The sequence below is a fragment of the Octopus sinensis genome, linkage group LG2 (genome assembly GCF_006345805.1).
Source record: "Octopus sinensis linkage group LG2, ASM634580v1, whole genome shotgun sequence".
NCBI classification, from domain to species: Eukaryota; Metazoa; Mollusca; class Cephalopoda; order Octopoda; family Octopodidae; genus Octopus; species Octopus sinensis.
This window is the reverse complement of record NC_042998.1, coordinates 91,562,272-91,579,771: the sequence shown is the minus strand read 5'-3', so window position 1 is coordinate 91,579,771 and position 17,500 is coordinate 91,562,272. Positions and strand designations below refer to the sequence as shown.

The following is a 17,500-nucleotide window of genomic DNA, read 5'->3' as shown; positions in this document are numbered from 1 at the left end:
AAAATGAAAGGGATGTATTGCATAACTGAGGGTATGAACAAGTGGATTTACAATATTTTGCAGTTAATGCAAGATATGATTAGCTTAGAAAAGTTGTAATTTTGATTTGAAGGTAGAAATGATCAGAAAATAGTATGAGGAGCTTTTAAAAGAAAGCAAATATTTCACTATGGATTTGTCAACTTGGGACCCAGCTATAACAACCTCCCATGCTTTAATTACTTGCATGGACAGATGTGTAGCAGTAGATCAATAATCTGTGAGAGAAAAATAAAACCATGTACAAAGTTCTTGAAATCAATGTTAAGATCATCAGCAAGTTCAGTAAAGAATTCTGTGTGAAGATATTTACTTAGTCTCTGTCCTGGACTTCTTAGTATAATTCTTTGTAGTTAGTTGTAATTACTAAAATAATACTGATATTTTTCCCATTTGAATGTCATTGGAATTTTTTATTAGAAGACAACCTGGTTTTCATCCTATAATCTCTTAGGAAAGTGGAACCAGCTACAGTTCAAAATATTGTGATATTCATAATGGCAAAAATACTAACAAGTAACTGAGAACAGAAAATTCTTGGACAACAAGGAAAGTAGTTTTGCTCAATTTGTAAGACAAGTGTAAATTAAAACTGAATTCTATGTTCTAGACAAAAGGGATGGAGAGATCTCAAGAAGACTGACAAGTAAGGTGTGCAAAACATCACAAAAATAAAACAAAATTTTCTAAGATAAACACTATATGAAACCTTTCACAAGAAATATAACAGTACATGTTTAAATTTCAGAAATGAGATTTTACAATAGTAATGTCTCATATATTATTTGTCATTATTTCTTTCTATGTTTATTTTTATAAGTTTCTCTGATTTTATATCATATCAAGAGATCTATTCCTTTATGTAAAAAAGGATAAAAAATTTGCCTTCAAAATACAAGCACTAATTTTAAAACTAGATTGAGAAAAAATATTTTTCTGAGTCTATTCTGAGTAAAAGGAATACTAAGAAAACATCTGTTTATAAGGACTCTTTGATAATAAGAAATAATAGGATTTTTACTTCACATTTTGAGTTATCCTTTTACACATATTGTTGTATACTCATACACACACACACACATTTAATTATGAATTACAACATTACATAAACTATATATAAAAAAGTGAAATAACTGGTGAAATATTTCTTCTTATAATCCCCTTATTAAAAAGACAAAAACTGTATTGTGTGTGAATTAATACAAGCTTCCATACTGCAAGTGTATAATTTTACATTTGTGCAAAAATTGCAATTATTGTAGCCATGTTTTCATGCAAGTGAAACCTTACACACTAACATGAAATAACGTATGATGCACAAATATTGGACCTATAAACAATCATATATGATAAAGAATTAGTTAGAAGTTACCAGTATTGATGAATGTATTCAATACTAAATATCTTCAAATATATTCTAAGAGGAAAAAAGCAGATTTAGAATATTTACACCGTAATAAAGTACAGAGATTTCTACAGAAAAAAGTGAGAAAGGGAGATGATGAAGAAGGAGGGGGATGGGGGAAGAGGGGGGAGAGGAGGAGGGAGAGGGAGAGGGAGAGGGGATAGGAGGAGGGGGAGGAGGGAGAGGGAGGAGAGGGAGGAGGGGGAGGAGGGAGAGGGAGGAGGGGGAGGAGGAGGAGCAGCAGGAGTTAATGAAAGAAAAAATGAAAATGGCAGAAAGGGAAAGGACACAAAAAAGAAAGGTTGCAAAAATCAGTTTCAAAACAAAAGAAAACTTAGAGAAAACATAGTAGAAATAATAAATGTAAGGAAAGAGGGAGAGACATGAAGAGACCAGAAAGAGAAAAATGTATGATAAAAAATGAAGGCATTGAGAGGAGGGAAAGATACAAAGGACAAAGGGAGAAAGGAAGAAGAGACAGACAGAGAATGAAGAGAGAGCATGATGGAGAAGAGTATCCAATCTTATATTACATAATATCATTTTAAACATGAAGGCAAAGCAACATGCATGACAATATAATATTAAGAAAGCATCTTCTGTTTAATAAAAACAATGTTAAACTCCTTGATTATCAGAAATTACAGAGACCTGACAAAACTATTGACAAATTACTGAGCTGAAAGAGACATAAAAACAAATACACTGGTTAAGTACGTATAAAGACATCTTAATACAAAACTGAAGCATGCTACCAAGGCATTGGTAAGCTACATATATATATATGCTTCTGTATAGTCAAGCAGTAGCAGCAAGTGTAGAAGCATAAGTGAAATCCTGGATAATACTCCACAAAATACCTATGTCTTCAACAACTTCTTTCAACGAGTGAAGGATTTCAGGACCAGGAAGGCTTTTTATATCTCCACTAAAAATATCTGGTACATGTGGAATTCTGGGAAATTCAAATGGCATTTCTTCTTTGACTTCGGATATGATAACTTCTTCAGAAGCTTTCTCATCAATATCCACTTCAGGCAGCAAATATTCCTCATCTGGAACATTTTCTTTCTTTTCAGGGGAAGGCGTAGGTGCAATATAAGTAATTTTCGAATCTGTAACCTTCATCGTCAACGAAGGAGAGGTTTCAATTTCATTGCCAACTTCACCCACACTATCACTTTCATCTAGAGCAAGAGCTTCCTCGGTAGGAGATAATTTAGTAGAACTCAAAGGGATTTGTATCAGAGAATCTTCCACTGATTTCAGAGTTATGGAGTCTTGTAATGGCATTTCAAGTGATTCCACTGTAATTTCTTTCTGCACTTCTTCTTCACCTGTTGTATATGTCTGTTCAGTCTTTATAACCATTGGTACCTGATCTTCAGATGTGACGTTCTTAGAGTCAATTGATAATACCATTTCCACAGGAATATCACTAATTTTCTCTGGAGAAATCTCAGTCTTCCGTTCCTCAGTGCTTGTAGTTATAATTGAACTAACTTTAGCAGTTTCAACTTTCTCTGGTATTACCGACTCAGATATATCTGTTAGTTGAATTTCAGAAACAGGTTTCACTTCTTCTGGTTGTTTTTCCTTCATTACAGCAGTAGAAATTGTTGTAATATCAGTAATTTGTGGTTTCTTCTCTTTAATTTCCATTTCTTTAGCTTCAATCTGAATTGTACTTTCAGGCTCAATATCAAATATAGACATATGTGGAATAATTTCAGTTTCTTCTTTTCTAGTAATAATGTCATTCTTCTCAGTAGTTATCTGATCTTCTTGAAAAGAAACAACTTCAGATACTTGAGATATCACTAGCATTTCAATTTCACTTACTGTTTTCTCAGGTTTACCAATATCAATAGATTTAACATCAAGTCCCTCAACAGGCTTATCAGAAATCTCAAGTTGCATAGCCACTTCCTCTTTAGTTTCAGGTTTAATATCAAACTCTGTCTTTTCAATTTCAGTGACAACTTCTTCTGGTTTACCAATATCAATTCTGGTAATCTCTGTTGTCTCAACAGGTTTATCAGAAATCTCAAATTGGATAGCCACTTCCTCTTTAGTTTCAGGTTTAATATCAACCTCTGTCTTTTCAATTTCAGTGACTACTTCATCTGGTTTACCAATATCGTTTCTGGTAATCTCTGTTTTCTCAACAGGTTTATCAGAAATCTCAAGTTGGATAGCACTTCCTCTTTAGTTTCAGGTTTAATATCCACCTCTGTCTTTTCAATTTCAGTGACTACTTCTTCTGGTTTACCAATATCAATTCTGGTAATCTCTGTTTTCTCAACAGATTTATCAGAAATCTCAAATTGGATAGACACTTCCTCTTTAGTTTCAGGTTTAATATCAACCTTTGTCTTTTCAATTTCAGTGACTACTTCTTCTGGTTTCCCAATATCAATTCTGGTAATCTCTGTTGTCTCAACAGGTTTATCAGAAATCTCATGTTGGATAGCCACTTCCTGTTTTGCTTCAGGTTTAATATCAAGATCTTTCTTCTCAAATTCAGGGACTACTTCTTCTGATTCACCAATAACAATTCTGGTAATCTCTGTTTTCTCAACAGGTTTATCAGAAATCTCAAGTTGGATAGCCACTTCCTCTTTAGTTTCAGGTTTAATATCGACCTCTGTCTTTTCGATTTCAGTGACTACTTCTTCTGGTTTAACAATATCGATTCTAGTAATCTCTGTATTCTCAACGGGTTTATCAGAAATCTCAAGTTGGATAGCCACTTCCTCTTTAGTTTCAGGTTTAATATCAAACTCTGTCTTTTCAATTTCAGTCACTACTTCTTCTAGTTTACCAATATCAATTCTGGTAATCTCTGTTTTCTCAACAGATTTATCACAAATCACAATTTCGATAGCAACTTCCTCTTTAGTTTCAGGTTTAATATCAACCTCTGTCTTTTCAATTTCAGTGACAACTTCTTCTGGTTTACCAATATTAATTCTGGTAATCTCTGTTTTCTCAACAGATTTATCAGAAATCTCAAATTGGATTGCCACTTCCTCTTTTGTTTCAGGTTTAATATCAACCTCTGTCTTTTCAATTTCAGTGACAACTTCTTCTGGTTTACCAATATCAATTCTGGTAATCTCTGTTGTCTCAACAGGTTTATCAGAAATCTCAAATTGGATAGCCACTTCCTCTTTAGTTTCAGGTTTAATATCAACGACGGTCTTTTCAATTTCAGTGACTACTTCTTCTGGTTTACCAATATCAATTCTGGTAATCTCTATTTTCTCAAAAGGTTTATCAGAAATCTCAAGTTCGATAGCCACTTCCTCTTTAGATTCTGGTTTAATATCAATATCTGTCTTTTCAATTTCAGTAAGTACTTCTTCTGGTTTACCAATATCAATTCTGGTAATCTCCGTAGTCTCAACAGGTTTATCGGAAATCTGAAGTTGTATTGCCACTTCCTCTTTAGTTTCAGGTTTAATATCAACCTCTGTCTTTTCAATTTCAGTGACAACTTCTTCTGGTTTAACAATATCAATTCTGGTAATCTCTGTTTTATCAACAGATTTATCAGAAATCTCGAATTGGATTGCCACTTCTTCTTTAGTTTCAGGTTTAATATCAACCTCTGTCTTTTCAATTTCAGTGACAACTTCTTCTGGTTTACCAATATCAATTCTGGTAATCTCTGTCATCTCAACAGGTTTATCAGAAATCTCAAATTGGATAGCCACTTCCTCTTTAGTTTCATGTTTAATATCAACCTCTGTCTTTTCAAATTCAGTGACAACTTCTTCTGGTTTAACAATATCAATTCTGGTAATCTCTGTTTTCTCAACAGGTTTATCAGAAATCTCAAGTTGGACAGCCACTTCCTCTTTAGTTTCAGGTTTAATATCAACCTCTGTCTTTTCAATTTTAGTGACTACTTCTTCTGGTTTACCAATATTGATACTGGTAATCTCTGTTTTCTCAACAGGTTTCTCAGAAATCACAAGTTGTATAGCCACTTCCTCTTTAGTTTCAGGTTTAATATCAACCTCTGTCTTTTCAATTTCAGTGACTACTTCTTCTGGTTTCCCAATATCAATTCTGGTAATCTCTGTTGTCTCAAAAGGTTTATCAGAAATCTCAGATTGGATAGCCACTTCCTCTTTAGTTTCAGGTTTAATATCAACCTCTGTCTTTTCAATTTCAGTGACTACTTCTTCTGGTTTATCAATATCAATTCTGGTAATCTCTGTTTTCTCAACAGATTTATCAGAAATCTCAAATTGGATTGCCACTTCCTCTTTAGATTCAGGTTTAATATCAACCTCTGTCTGTTCAATTTCAGTGACTACTTCTTCTGGTTTCCCAATATCACTTCTGGTAATCTCTGTTGTCTCAACAGGTTTATCAGAAATCTCAGATTGGATAGCCACTTCCTCTTTAGTTTCAGGTTTAATCTCAACCTCTGTCTTTTCAATATCTGTGACTACTTCTTCTGATTTACCAATATCAATTCTGGTAGTCTCTGGAGTCTCAACAGGTTTATCGGAAATCTGAAGTTGTATTGCCACTTCCTCTTTAGTTTCAGGCTTAATATCAACCTCTCTCTTTTCAATTTCAGTGACAAATTCTTCTGGTTTAACAATATCAATTCTGGTAATCTCTGTTGTATCAAAAGATTTATCAGAAATCTCAAATTGGATTGCCACTCCTTTAGTTTCAGGTTTAATATCAACCTCTGTCTTTTCAATTTCAGTGACAACTTCTTCTGGTTTACCAATATCAATTCTGGTAATCTCTGTTATCTCAACAGGTTTATCAGAAATCTCAAATTGGATAGCCACTTCCTCTTTAGTTTCAGGTTTAATATCAACCTCTGTCTTTTCAAATTCAGTGACTACTTCTTCTGGTTTACCAATGTCAATTCTGGTAATCTCTGTTTTCTCAACAGGTTTATCAGAAATCTCAAGTTGGATAGCCACATCCTCTTCAGTTTCAGGTTTAATATCAACCTCTGTCATTTCAATTTCAGTGACTACTTCTTCTGGTTTCCCAATATCAATTCTGGTAATCTCTGTTTTCTCAACCGGTTTATCAGAAATCTCAAATTGGATAGCCACTTCCTCTTTAGTTTCAGGTTTAATATCAACCTCTGTCTTTTCAATTTCAGTGACTACTTCTTCTGGTTTACCAATTTCAATTCTGGTAATCTCTGTTTTCTCAACAGGTTTATCAGAAATCTCAAATTGGATTACCACTTCCTCTTTAGTTTCAGGTTTAATATCAACCTCTGTCTTTTCAATTTCAGTGACTACTTCTTCTGGTTTACCAATATCGATACTGGTAATCTCTGTTTTCTCAACAGGTTTCTCAGAAATCTCAAGTTGGATAGTCACTTCCTCTTTAGTTTCAGGTTTAATATCAACCTCTGTCTTTTCAATTTCAGTGACTACTTCTTCTGGTTTACCAATATTGATACTGGTAATCTCTGTTTTCTCAACAGGTTTCTCAGAAATCTCAAGTTGGATAACCACTTCCTCTTTAGTTTCAGGTTTAATATCAATCTCTGTCTTTTCAATTTCAGTGACTACTTCTTCTGGTTTCCCAATATCAATTCTGGTAATCTCTGTTGTCTCAACAGGTTTATCAGAAATCTCAGATTGGATAGCCACTTCCTCTTTAGTTTCAGGTTTAATATCAACCTCTGTCTTTTCAATTTCAGTGACTACTTCTTCTGGTTTACCAATATCAATTCTGGTAATCTCTGTTTTCTCAACAGGTTTATCAGAAATATCAAGTTGGATAGCCACTTCCTCTTTAGTTTCAGGTTTAATATCAACCTCTGTCTTTTCAATTACTGTGACTACTTCTTCTGGTTTACCAATGTCAATTCTAGTAATCTCTGTTATCTCAACAGGTTTATCAGAAATCTCAAGTTGGAGAGCCACTTCCTCTTTAGTTTCAGGTTTAATATCAACCTCTGTCTTTTCAATTTCAGTGACTATTTCTTCTGGTTTACCAATATCAATTCTGGTAATCTCTGTAGTCTCAACAGGTTTATCGGAAATCTGAAGTTGTATTGCCACTTCCTCTTTAGTTTCAGGTTTAATATCAACCTCTCTCTTTTCAATTTCAGTGACAACTTCTTCTGGTTTAACAATATCAATTCTGGTAATCTCTGTTGTATCAACAGATTTATCAGAAATCTCAAATTGGATTGCCACTCCTTCTTTAGTTTCAGGTTTAATATAAACCTCTGTCTTTTCAATTTCAGTGACAACTTCTTCTGGTTTACCAATGTCAATTCTGGTAATCTCTGTTTTCTCAACAGATTTATCAGAAATCTCTAATTGGATTGCCACTTCCTCTTTAGTTTCAGGTTTAATATCAACCTCTGTCTTTTCAATTTCAGTGATTACTTCTTCTAGTTTACCAATATCAATTCTGGTAATCTCTTTTGTCTCAACAGGTTTATCAGAATTCTCAAGTTGGATAGCCACTTCCTCTTTAGTTTCAGGTTTAATATCAACCTCTGTCTTTTCAATTTCAGTGAATACTTCTTCTGGTTTACCAATATCAATTCTGGTAATCTCTGTTTTCTCAACAGGTTTATCAGAAATCTCAAGTTGGATAGCCACATCCTCTTCAGTTTCAGGTTTAATATCAACCTCTGTCATTTCGATTTCAGTGACTACTTCTTCTGGTTTCCCAATATCAATTCTGGTAATCTCTGTTTTCTCAACCGGTTTATCAGAAATCTCAAATTGGATAGCCACTTCCTCTTTAGTTTCAGGTTTAATATCCACCTCTGTCTTTTCAATTTCAGTGACTACTTCTTCTGGTTTACCAATGTCAATTCTGGTAATCTCTGTTTTCTCAACAGCTTTATCAGAAATCTCAAGTTGGACAGCCACTTCCTCTTTAGTTTCAGGTTTAATATCAACCTCTGTCTTTTCAATTTCAGTGACTACTTCTGGTTTACCAATGTCAATTCTGGTAATCTCTGTTTTCTCAACAGGTTTATCAGAAATCTCAAGTTGGACAGCCACTTCCTCTTTAGTTTCAGGTTTAATATCAACCTCTGTCTTTTCAATTTTAGTGACTACTTCTTCTGGTTTACCAATATTGATACTGGTAATCTCTGTTTTCTCAACAGGTTTCTCAGAAATCGCAAGTTGTATAGCCACTTCCTCTTTAGTTTCAGGTTTAATATCAACCTCTGTCTCTTCTATTTCAGTGACTACTTCTTCTGCTTTACCAATATCAATTCTGGTAATCTCTGTTGTCTCAACAGGTTTATCAGAAATCTCAAATTGGATAGCCACACCTCTTTAGTTTCAGGTTTAATATCAACCTCTGTCTTTTCAATTCAGTGACTACTTCTTCTGGTTTACCAATTTCAATTCTGGTAATCTCTGTTTTCTCAACAGGTTTATCAGAAATCTCAAATTGGATTGCCACTTCCTCTTTAGTTTCAGGTTTAATATCAACCTCTGTCTTTTCAATTTCAGTGACTACTTCTTCTGGTTTACCAATATCGATACTGGTAATCTCTGTTTTCTCAACAGGTTTCGCAGAGATCTCAAGTTGGATAGTCACTTCCTCTTTAGTTTCAGGTTTAATATCAACCTCTGTCTTTTCAATTTCAGTGACTACTTCTTCTAGTTTACCAATATCAATTCTGGTAATCTCTGTTTTCTCAAAAGATTCATCAGAAATCTCAAATTGGATAGCCACTTCCTCTTTAGTTTCAGGTTTAACATCAACCTCTGTCTTTTCAATTTCAGTGACTACTTCTTCTGGTTTACCAATGTCAATTCTGGTAATCTCTGTTTTCTCAACAGGTTTATCAGAAATCTCAAATTGGATTGCCACTTCCTCTTTAGATTCAGGTTTAATATCAACCTCTGTCTTTTCAATTTCAGTCACTACTTCTTCTGGTTTACCAATATCAATTCTGGTAATCTCTGTTTTCTCAACAGATTTATCAGAAATCTCAAATTGGATTGCCACTTCTTCTTTAGTTTCAGGTTTAATATCAACCTCTGTCTTTTCTATTTCAGTGACTACTTCTTCTGCTTTAACAATATCAATTCTGGTAATCTCTGTTGTCTCAACAGGTTTATCAGAAATCTCAAATTGGATAGCCACTTCCTCTTTAGTTTCAGGTTTAAAATCAACCTCTGTCTTTTCAATTTCAGAGACTACTTCTTCTTGTTTACCAATATCGATACTGGTAATCTCTGTTTTCTCAACAGGTTTCTCAGAAATCACAAGTTGGATAGTCACTTCCTCTTTAGTTTCAGGTTTAATATCAACCTCTGTCTTTTCAATTTCAGTGACTACTTCTTCTGGTTTACCAATGTCAATTCTGGTAATCTCTGTTTTCTCAACAGGTTTATCAGAAATCTCAATTGGATTGCCACTTCCTCTTTAGATTCAGGTTTAATATCAACCTCTGTCTTTTCAATTTCAGTGACTACTTCTTCTGTTTACCAATATCAATTCTGGTAATCTCTTGTTTCAACAGATTTATCAGAAATCTCAAATTGGATTGCCACTTCTTCTTTAGTTTCAGGTTTAATATCAACCTCTGTCTTTTCTATTTCAGTGACTACTTCTTCTGCTTTAACAATATCAATTCTGGTAATCTCTGTTGTCTCAACAGGTTTATCAGAAATCTCAAATTGGATAGCCACTTCCTCTTTAGTTTCAGGTTTAATATCAACCTCTGTCTTTTCAATTTCAGTGACTACTTCTTCTGGTTTACCAATATCGATACTGGTAATCTCTGTTTTCTCAACAGGTTTCTCAGAAATCACAAGTTGGATAGTCACTTCCTCTTTAGTTTCAGGTTTAATATCAACCTCTGTCTTTTCAATTTCAGTGACTATTTCTTCTGGTTTCCCAATATCAATTCTGGTAATCTCTGTTTTCTCAACAGGTTTATCAGAAATCTCAAATTGGATAGCCACTTCCTCTTTAGTTTCAGGTTTAATATCAACCTCTGTCTTTTCAATTTCAGTGACTACTTCTTCTGGTTTACCAATATCAATTCTGGTAATCTCTGTTTTCTCAACAGATTTATCAGAAATCTCAAATTGGATTGCCACTTCCTCTTTACATTCAGGTTTAATATCAACCTCTGTCTTTTCAATTTCAGTGACTACTTCTTCTGGTTTAACAATATCAATCCTGGTAAACTCTGTTGTCTCAACAGGTTTATCAGAAATCTCAAGTTGGATAGCCACTTCCTCTTTAGTTTCAGGTTTAATATCAACCTCTGTCTTTTCAATTTCAGTCACAACTTCTTTTGGTTTACCAATATCAATTCTGGTAATCTCTGTTTTCTCAATAGATTTATCAGAAATCTCAAACTGGATAGCCACTTCCTCTTTAGTTTAGGTTTAATACCAACCTCTGTCTTTTCAAATTCAGTGACTACTTCTTCTGGTTTACCAATATCAATTCTGGTAATCACTGTTGTCTCAACAGGTTTATCAGAAATCTCAAATTGGATCGCCACTTCCTCTTTAGTTGCAGGTTTAATATCAACCTCTGTCTTTTCAATTTCAGTGACTACTTCCTCTGGTTTACCAATATCAATTCTGGTAATCTCTGTTTTCTCAAAAGATTTATCAGAAATCTCAAATTGGATAGCCACTTCCTCTTTAGTTTCAGGTTTAATATCAACCGCTGTCTTTTCAATTTCAGTGACTACTTCTTCTGGTTTACCAATGTCAATTCTGGTAATCTCTGTTTTCTCAACAGGTTTATCAGAAATCTCAAATTGGATTGCCACTTCCTTTAGTTCAGGTTTAATATCAACCTCTGTCTTTTCAATTTCAGTGACTACTTCTTCTCGTTTACCAATATCAATTCTGGTAATCTCTGTTTCTCAACAGGTTTATCAGAAATCTCAAGTTGGAAAGCCACTTCATCTTTAGTTTCAGGTTTAATATCAACCTCTGTCTTTTCAATTTCAGTGACTACTTCTTCTGGTTTACCAATGTCAATTCTGGTAATCTCTGTTTTCTCAACAGGTTTATCAGAAATCTCAAATTGGATTGCCACTTCTCTTTAGTTTCAGGTTTAATATCAACCTCTGTCTTTTCAATTTCAGTGACTACTTCTTCTGGTTCCCAATATCAATTCTGGTAATCTCTGTTTTCTCAACAGGTTTATCAGAAATCTCAAATTGGATAGCCACTTCCTCTTTAGTTTCAGGTTTAATATCAACCTCTGTCTTTTCAATTTCAGTGACTACTTCTTCTGGTTTACCAATATCAATTCTGGTAATCTCTGTTTTCTCAACAGGTTTATCAGAAATCTCAAATTGGATAGCCACTTCCTCTTTAGTTTCAGGTTTAATATCAACCTCTGTCTTTTCAATTTCAGTGACTACTTCTTCTGGTTTACCAATATCAATTCTGGTAATCTCTGTTTTCTCAACAGATTTATCAGAAATCTCTAATTGGATTGCCACTTCTTCTTTAGTTTCAGGTTTAATATCAACCTCTGTCTTTTCAATTTCAGTGACTACTTCTTCTGGTTTACCAATGTCAATTCTGGTAATCTCTGTTTTCTCAACAGGTTTATCAGAAATCTCAAATTGGATTGCCACTTCCTCTTTAGTTTCAGGTTTAATATCAACCTCTGTTTTCAATTTCAGTGACTACTTCTTCTGGTTTACCTATATCAATTCTGGTAATCTCTGTTGTCTCAACAGGTTTATCAGAAATCTCAAATTGGATAGCCACTTCCTCTTTAGTTTCAGGTTTAATATCAACCTCTGTCTTTTCAATTTCAGTGACTACTTCTTCTGGTTTAACAATATCAATCCTGGTAAACTCTGTTGTCTCAACAGGTTTATCAGAAATCTCAAGTTGGATAGCCACTTCCTCTTTAGTTTCAGGTTTAATATCAACCTCTGTCTTTTCAATTTCAGTCACAACTTCTTTTGGTTTACCAATATCAATTCTGGTAATCTCTGTTTTCTCAATAGATTTATCAGAAATCTCAAACTGGATAGCCACTTCCTCTTTAGTTTTAGGTTTAATACCAACCTCTGTCTTTTCAAATTCAGTGACTACTTCTTCTGGTTTACCAATATCAATTCTGGTAATCACTGTTGTCTCAACAGGTTTATCAGAAATCTCAAATTGGATCGCCACTTCCTCTTTAGTTGCAGGTTTAATATCAACCTCTGTCTTTTCAATTTCAGTGACTACTTCCTCTGGTTTACCAATATCAATTCTGGTAATCTCTGTTTTCTCAAAGATTATCAGAAATCTCAAAGGATAGCCACTTCCTCTTTAGTTTCAGGTTTAATATCAACGCTTGTCTTTTCAATTTCAGTGACTACTTCTTCTGGTTTACCAATGTCAATTCTGGTAATCTCTGTTTTCTCAACAGGTTTATCAGAAATCTCAAATTGGATTGCCACTTCCTCTTTAGCTTCAGGTTTAATATCAACCTCTGTCTTTTCAATTTCAGTGACTACTTCTTCTCGTTTACCAATATCAATTCTGGTAATCTCTGTTTTCTCAACATGTTTATCAGAAATCTCAAGTTGGAAAGCCACTTCCTCTTTAGTTTCAGGTTTAATATCAACCTCTGTCTTTTCAATTTCAGTGACTACTTCTTCTGGTTTACCAATGTCAATTCTGGTAATCTCTGTTTTCTCAACAGGTTTATCAGAAATCTCAAATTGGATTGCCACTTCCTCTTTAGTTTCAGGTTTAATATCAACCTCTGTCTTTGCAATTTCAGTGACTACTTCTTCTGGTTTCCCAATATCAATTCTGGTAATCTCTGTTGTCTCAACAGGTTTATCAGAAATCTCAAATTGGATAGCCACTTCCTCTTTAGTTTCAGGTTTAATATCAACCTCTGTCTTTTCAATTTCAGTGACTACTTCTTCTGGTTTACCAATATCAATTCTGGTAATCTCTGTTTTCTCAACAGGTTTATCAGAAATCTCAAATTGGATAGCCACTTCCTCTTTAGTTTCAGGTTTAATATCAACCTCTGTCTTTTCAATTTCAGTGACTACTTCTTCTGGTTTACCAATATCAATTCTGGTAATCTCTGTTTTCTCAACAGATTTATCAGAAATCTCTAATTGGATTGCCACTTCTTCTTTAGTTTCAGGTTTAATATCAACCTCTGTCTTTTCAATTTCAGTGACAACTTCTTCTGGTTTACCAATATCAATTCTGGTAATCTCTGTTGTCTCAACAGGTTTATCAGAAATCTCAAATTGGATAGCCACTTCCTCTTTAGTTTCAGGTTTAATATCAACCTCTGTCTTTTCAATTTCAGTGACTACTTCTTCTGGTTTCCCTATATCAATTCTGGTAATCTCTGTTGTCTCAACAGGTTTATCAGAAATCTCAAATTGGATAGCCACTTCCTCTTTAGTTTCAGGTTTAATATCAACCTCTGTCTTTTCAATTTCAGTGACTACTTCTTCTGGTTTACCAATATCAATTCTGGTAATCTCTGTTTTCTCAACAAATTTATCAGAAATCTCTAATTGGATTGCCACTTCTTCTTTAGTTTCAGGTTTAATATCAACCTCTGTCTTTTCAATTTCAGTGACAACTTCTTCTGGTTTACCAATATCAATTCTGGTAATCTCTGTTGTCTCAACAGGTTTATCAGAAATCTCAAATTGGATAGCCACTTCCTCTTTAGTTTCAGGTTTAATATCAACCTCTGTCTTTTCAATTTCAGTGATTACTTCTTCTGGTTTACCAATGTCAATTCTGGTAATCTCTGTTTTCTCAAAAGGTTTATCAGAAATCTCAAGTTGGATAGCCACTTCCTCTTTAGATTCTGGTTTAATATCAATATCTGTCTTTTCAATTTCAGTACGTACTTCTTCTGGTTTACCAATATCAATTCTGGTAATCTCTGTTTTCTCAACAGATTTATCAGAAATCTCAAGTTGGATAGCCACTTCCTCTTTAGTTTCAGGTATAATATCAACCTCTGTCTTTTCAATTTCAGTGACTATTTCTTCTGGTTTACCAATATCGATTCTGGTAATCTCTGTTTTCTGAACAGGTTTATCAGAAATCTCAAATTGATTGTCACTTCCTCTTTAGTTTCAGGTTTAATATCAATCTCTGTCTTTTCAATTTAGTGACTACTTCTTCTGGTTTACCAATATCAATTCTGGTAATCTCTGTTTCCTAACAGGTTTATCAGAAATCTCAAGTGGATAGCCACTTCTCTTTAGTTTTAGGTTTAACATCAACCTCTGTCTTTTCAATTTCAGTGACTAAGTCTTCTGGTTTACCAATATCAATTCTGGTAATCTCTGTTGTCTCAACAGGTTTATCAGAAATCTCAAGTTGGATAGCCACTTCCTCTTTACATTCTGGTTTAATATCAATATCCGTCTTTTCAATTTCAGTACGTACTTCTTCTGGTTTACCAATATCAATTCTGGTAATCTCTGCTTTCTCAACAGATTTATCAGAAATCTCAAGTTGGATAGCCACTTCCTCTTTAGTTTCAGGTTTAATATCCACCTCTGTCTTTTCAATTTCAGTGACTACTTCTTCTGGTTTACCAATATCAATTCTGGTAATCTCTGTTTTCTCAACAGGTTTATCAGAAATCTCAAATTGGATAGCCACTTCCTCTTTAGTTGCAGGTTTAATATCAACCTCTGTCTTTTCAATTTCAGTGACTATTTCTTCTGGTTTACCAATATCGATACTGGTAATCTCTGTTTTCTCAACAGGTTTATCAGAAATCTCAAGTTGGATAGCCACTTCCTCTCTGGTTTCAGGTTTAATATCCACCTCTGTCTTTTCAATTTCAGTGACTACTTCTGGTTTACCAATATCAATTCTGGTAATCTCTGTAGTCTCAACAGGTTTATCAGATATCTCATGTTCGATAGCCACTTCCTCTTTAGATTCTGGTTTAATATCAACCTCTGTCTTTTCAATTTCAATGACTACTTCTTCTGGTTTACCAATATCGATACTGGTAATCTCTGTTTTCTGAACAGGTTTCTCAGAAATCCCAAATTGGATTGTCACTTCCTCTTCAGTTTCAGGTTTAATATCAATCTCTGTCTTTTCAACTTTAGTGACTACTTCTTCTGGTTTACCAATATCAATTCTGGTAATCTCTGTTGTCCTAACAGGTTTATCAGAAATCTCAAGTTGGATAGCCACTTTCTCTTTAGTTTTAGGTTTAACATCAACCTCTGTCTTTTCAATTTCAGTGACTAAGTCTTCTGGTTTACCAATATCAATTCTGGTAATCTCTGTTGTCTCAACAGGTTTATCAGAAATCTCAAGTTGGATAGCCACTTCCTCTTTACATTCTGGTTTAATATCAATATCCGTCTTTTCAATTTCAGTACGTACTTCTTCTGGTTTACCAATATCAATTCTGGTAATCTCTGCTTTCTCAACAGATTTATCAGAAATCTCAAGTTGGATAGCCACTTCCTCTTTAGTTTCAGGTTTAATATCCACCTCTGTCTTTTCAATTTCAGTGACTACTTCTGGTTTACCAATATCAATTCTGGTAATCTCTGTTTTCTCAACAGGTTTATCAGAATCTCATGTTCGATAGCCACTTCCTCTTTAGATTCTGGTTTAATATCAACCTCTGTCTTTTCAATTTCAATGACTACTTCTTCTGGTTTACCAATATCGATACTGGTAATCTCTGTTTTCTGAACAGGTTTCTCAGAAATCTCAAGTTGGATAGCCACTTCCTCTTTAGTTTCAGGTTTAATATCAACCTCTGTCTTTTCAACTTTAGTGACTACTTCTTCTGGTTTACCAATATCAATTCTGGTAATCTCTGTTGTCTCAACAGGTTTATCAGAAATCTCAAGTTGGATAGACACTTCCTCATTAGTTTCAGGTTTAATATCAACCTCTGTCTTTTCAATTTCAGTCACTACTTCTTCTGGTTTACCAATATCAATTCTGGTAATCTCTGTTTTCTCAACAGGTTTATCAGAAATCTCAAATTGGATAGCCACTTCCTCTTTAGTTGCAGGTTTAATATGAACCTCTGTCTTTTCAATTTCAGTGACTATTTCTTCTGGTTTACCAATATCGATACTGGTAATCTCTGTTTTCTCAACAGGTTTATCAGAAATCTCAAATTGGATAGCCACTTCCTCTTTAGTTGCAGGTTTAATATCAACCTCTGTCTTTTCAATTTCAGTGACTATTTCTTCTGGTTTACCAATATCGATACTGGTAATCTCTGTTTTCTCAACAGGTTTATCAGAAATCTCAAGTTGGATAGCCACTTCCTCTTTGGTTTCAGGTTTAATATCCACCTCTGTCTTTTCAATTTCAGTGACTACTTCTGGTTTACCAATATCAATTCTGGTAATCTCTGTAGTCTCAACAGGTTTATCAGATATCTCATGTTCGATAGCCACTTCCTCTTTAGATTCTGGTTTAATATCAACCTCTGTCTTTTCAATTTCAATGACTACTTCTTCTGGTTTACCAATATCGATACTGGTAATCTCTGTTTTCTGAACAGGTTTCTCAGAAATCTCAAGTTGGATAGCCACTTCCTCTTTAGTTTCAGGTTTAATATCAACCTCTGTCTTTTCAACTTTAGTGACTACTTCTTCTGGTTTACCAATATCAATTCTGGTAATCTCTGTTGTCTCAACAGGTTTATCAGAAATCTCAAGTTGGATAGACACTTCCTCATTAGTTTCAGGTTTAATATCAACCTCTGTCTTTTCAATTTCAGTCACTACTTCTTCTGGTTTACCAATATCAATTCTGGTAATCTCTGTTTTCTCAACAGGTTTATCAGAAATCTCAAGTTGGATAGCCACTTCCTCTTTAGTTTCAGGTTTAATATCAACCTCTGTCTCTTCAATTTCAGTGACAACTTCTTCTGGTTTACCTATATCAATTCTGGTAATCTCTGTTGTCTCAACAGGTTTATCAGATATCTCATGTTGGATAGCCACTTCCTCTTTAAATTCAGGTTTAATATCAACCTCTGTCTTTTCAATTTCAGTGACTACTTCTTCTGGTTTACCGATATCAATTCTAGTAATCTCTG

The 17,500-nt window shown here is 34.3% G+C and overlaps 2 protein-coding genes across 2 annotated transcripts in view; both read right to left on the bottom strand.

Annotated features, from left to right (window-relative positions):
- Nucleotides 1–8,097, bottom strand: part of LOC118762204 (titin-like) — a 29,268-nt gene extending 21,171 nt beyond the window's left edge. Inside the window, exons 1-10 of the mRNA XM_036500743.1 lie at nucleotides 7,992–8,097; nucleotides 7,537–7,736; nucleotides 7,164–7,350; nucleotides 6,612–7,046; nucleotides 6,265–6,494; nucleotides 5,713–6,162; nucleotides 5,097–5,283; nucleotides 4,918–4,979; nucleotides 3,676–4,509; nucleotides 2,305–3,400 (exon numbers count right to left, since the gene is read on the bottom strand). Coding sequence (XP_036356636.1) covers nucleotides 2,305–3,400; nucleotides 3,676–4,509; nucleotides 4,918–4,979; nucleotides 5,097–5,283; nucleotides 5,713–6,162; nucleotides 6,265–6,494; nucleotides 6,612–7,046; nucleotides 7,164–7,350; nucleotides 7,537–7,736; nucleotides 7,992–8,097 — 3,787 coding nt within the window. The remainder of the gene's footprint in view (nucleotides 1–2,304; nucleotides 3,401–3,675; nucleotides 4,510–4,917; nucleotides 4,980–5,096; nucleotides 5,284–5,712; nucleotides 6,163–6,264; nucleotides 6,495–6,611; nucleotides 7,047–7,163; nucleotides 7,351–7,536; nucleotides 7,737–7,991) is intronic.
- Nucleotides 8,098–8,277: 180 nt separating this feature from the next.
- LOC118762203 (titin-like) overlaps nucleotides 8,278–17,500 on the bottom strand; it is a gene marked incomplete at its 3' end in the record, with an annotated part of 23,821 nt that continues 14,598 nt past the window's right edge. The window contains exons 4-16 of the mRNA XM_036500742.1: nucleotides 17,436–17,500; nucleotides 16,443–17,297; nucleotides 16,059–16,340; nucleotides 15,373–15,654; nucleotides 15,100–15,243; nucleotides 13,490–13,592; nucleotides 13,140–13,285; nucleotides 12,349–12,630; nucleotides 11,291–11,476; nucleotides 10,810–10,982; nucleotides 9,602–9,851; nucleotides 8,912–9,055; nucleotides 8,278–8,727 (exon numbers count right to left, since the gene is read on the bottom strand). The exon at nucleotides 17,436–17,500 is cut by the window's right edge and continues 73 nt beyond it. Coding sequence (XP_036356635.1) covers nucleotides 8,278–8,727; nucleotides 8,912–9,055; nucleotides 9,602–9,851; nucleotides 10,810–10,982; nucleotides 11,291–11,476; nucleotides 12,349–12,630; nucleotides 13,140–13,285; nucleotides 13,490–13,592; nucleotides 15,100–15,243; nucleotides 15,373–15,654; nucleotides 16,059–16,340; nucleotides 16,443–17,297; nucleotides 17,436–17,500 — 3,362 coding nt within the window. The remainder of the gene's footprint in view (nucleotides 8,728–8,911; nucleotides 9,056–9,601; nucleotides 9,852–10,809; nucleotides 10,983–11,290; nucleotides 11,477–12,348; nucleotides 12,631–13,139; nucleotides 13,286–13,489; nucleotides 13,593–15,099; nucleotides 15,244–15,372; nucleotides 15,655–16,058; nucleotides 16,341–16,442; nucleotides 17,298–17,435) is intronic.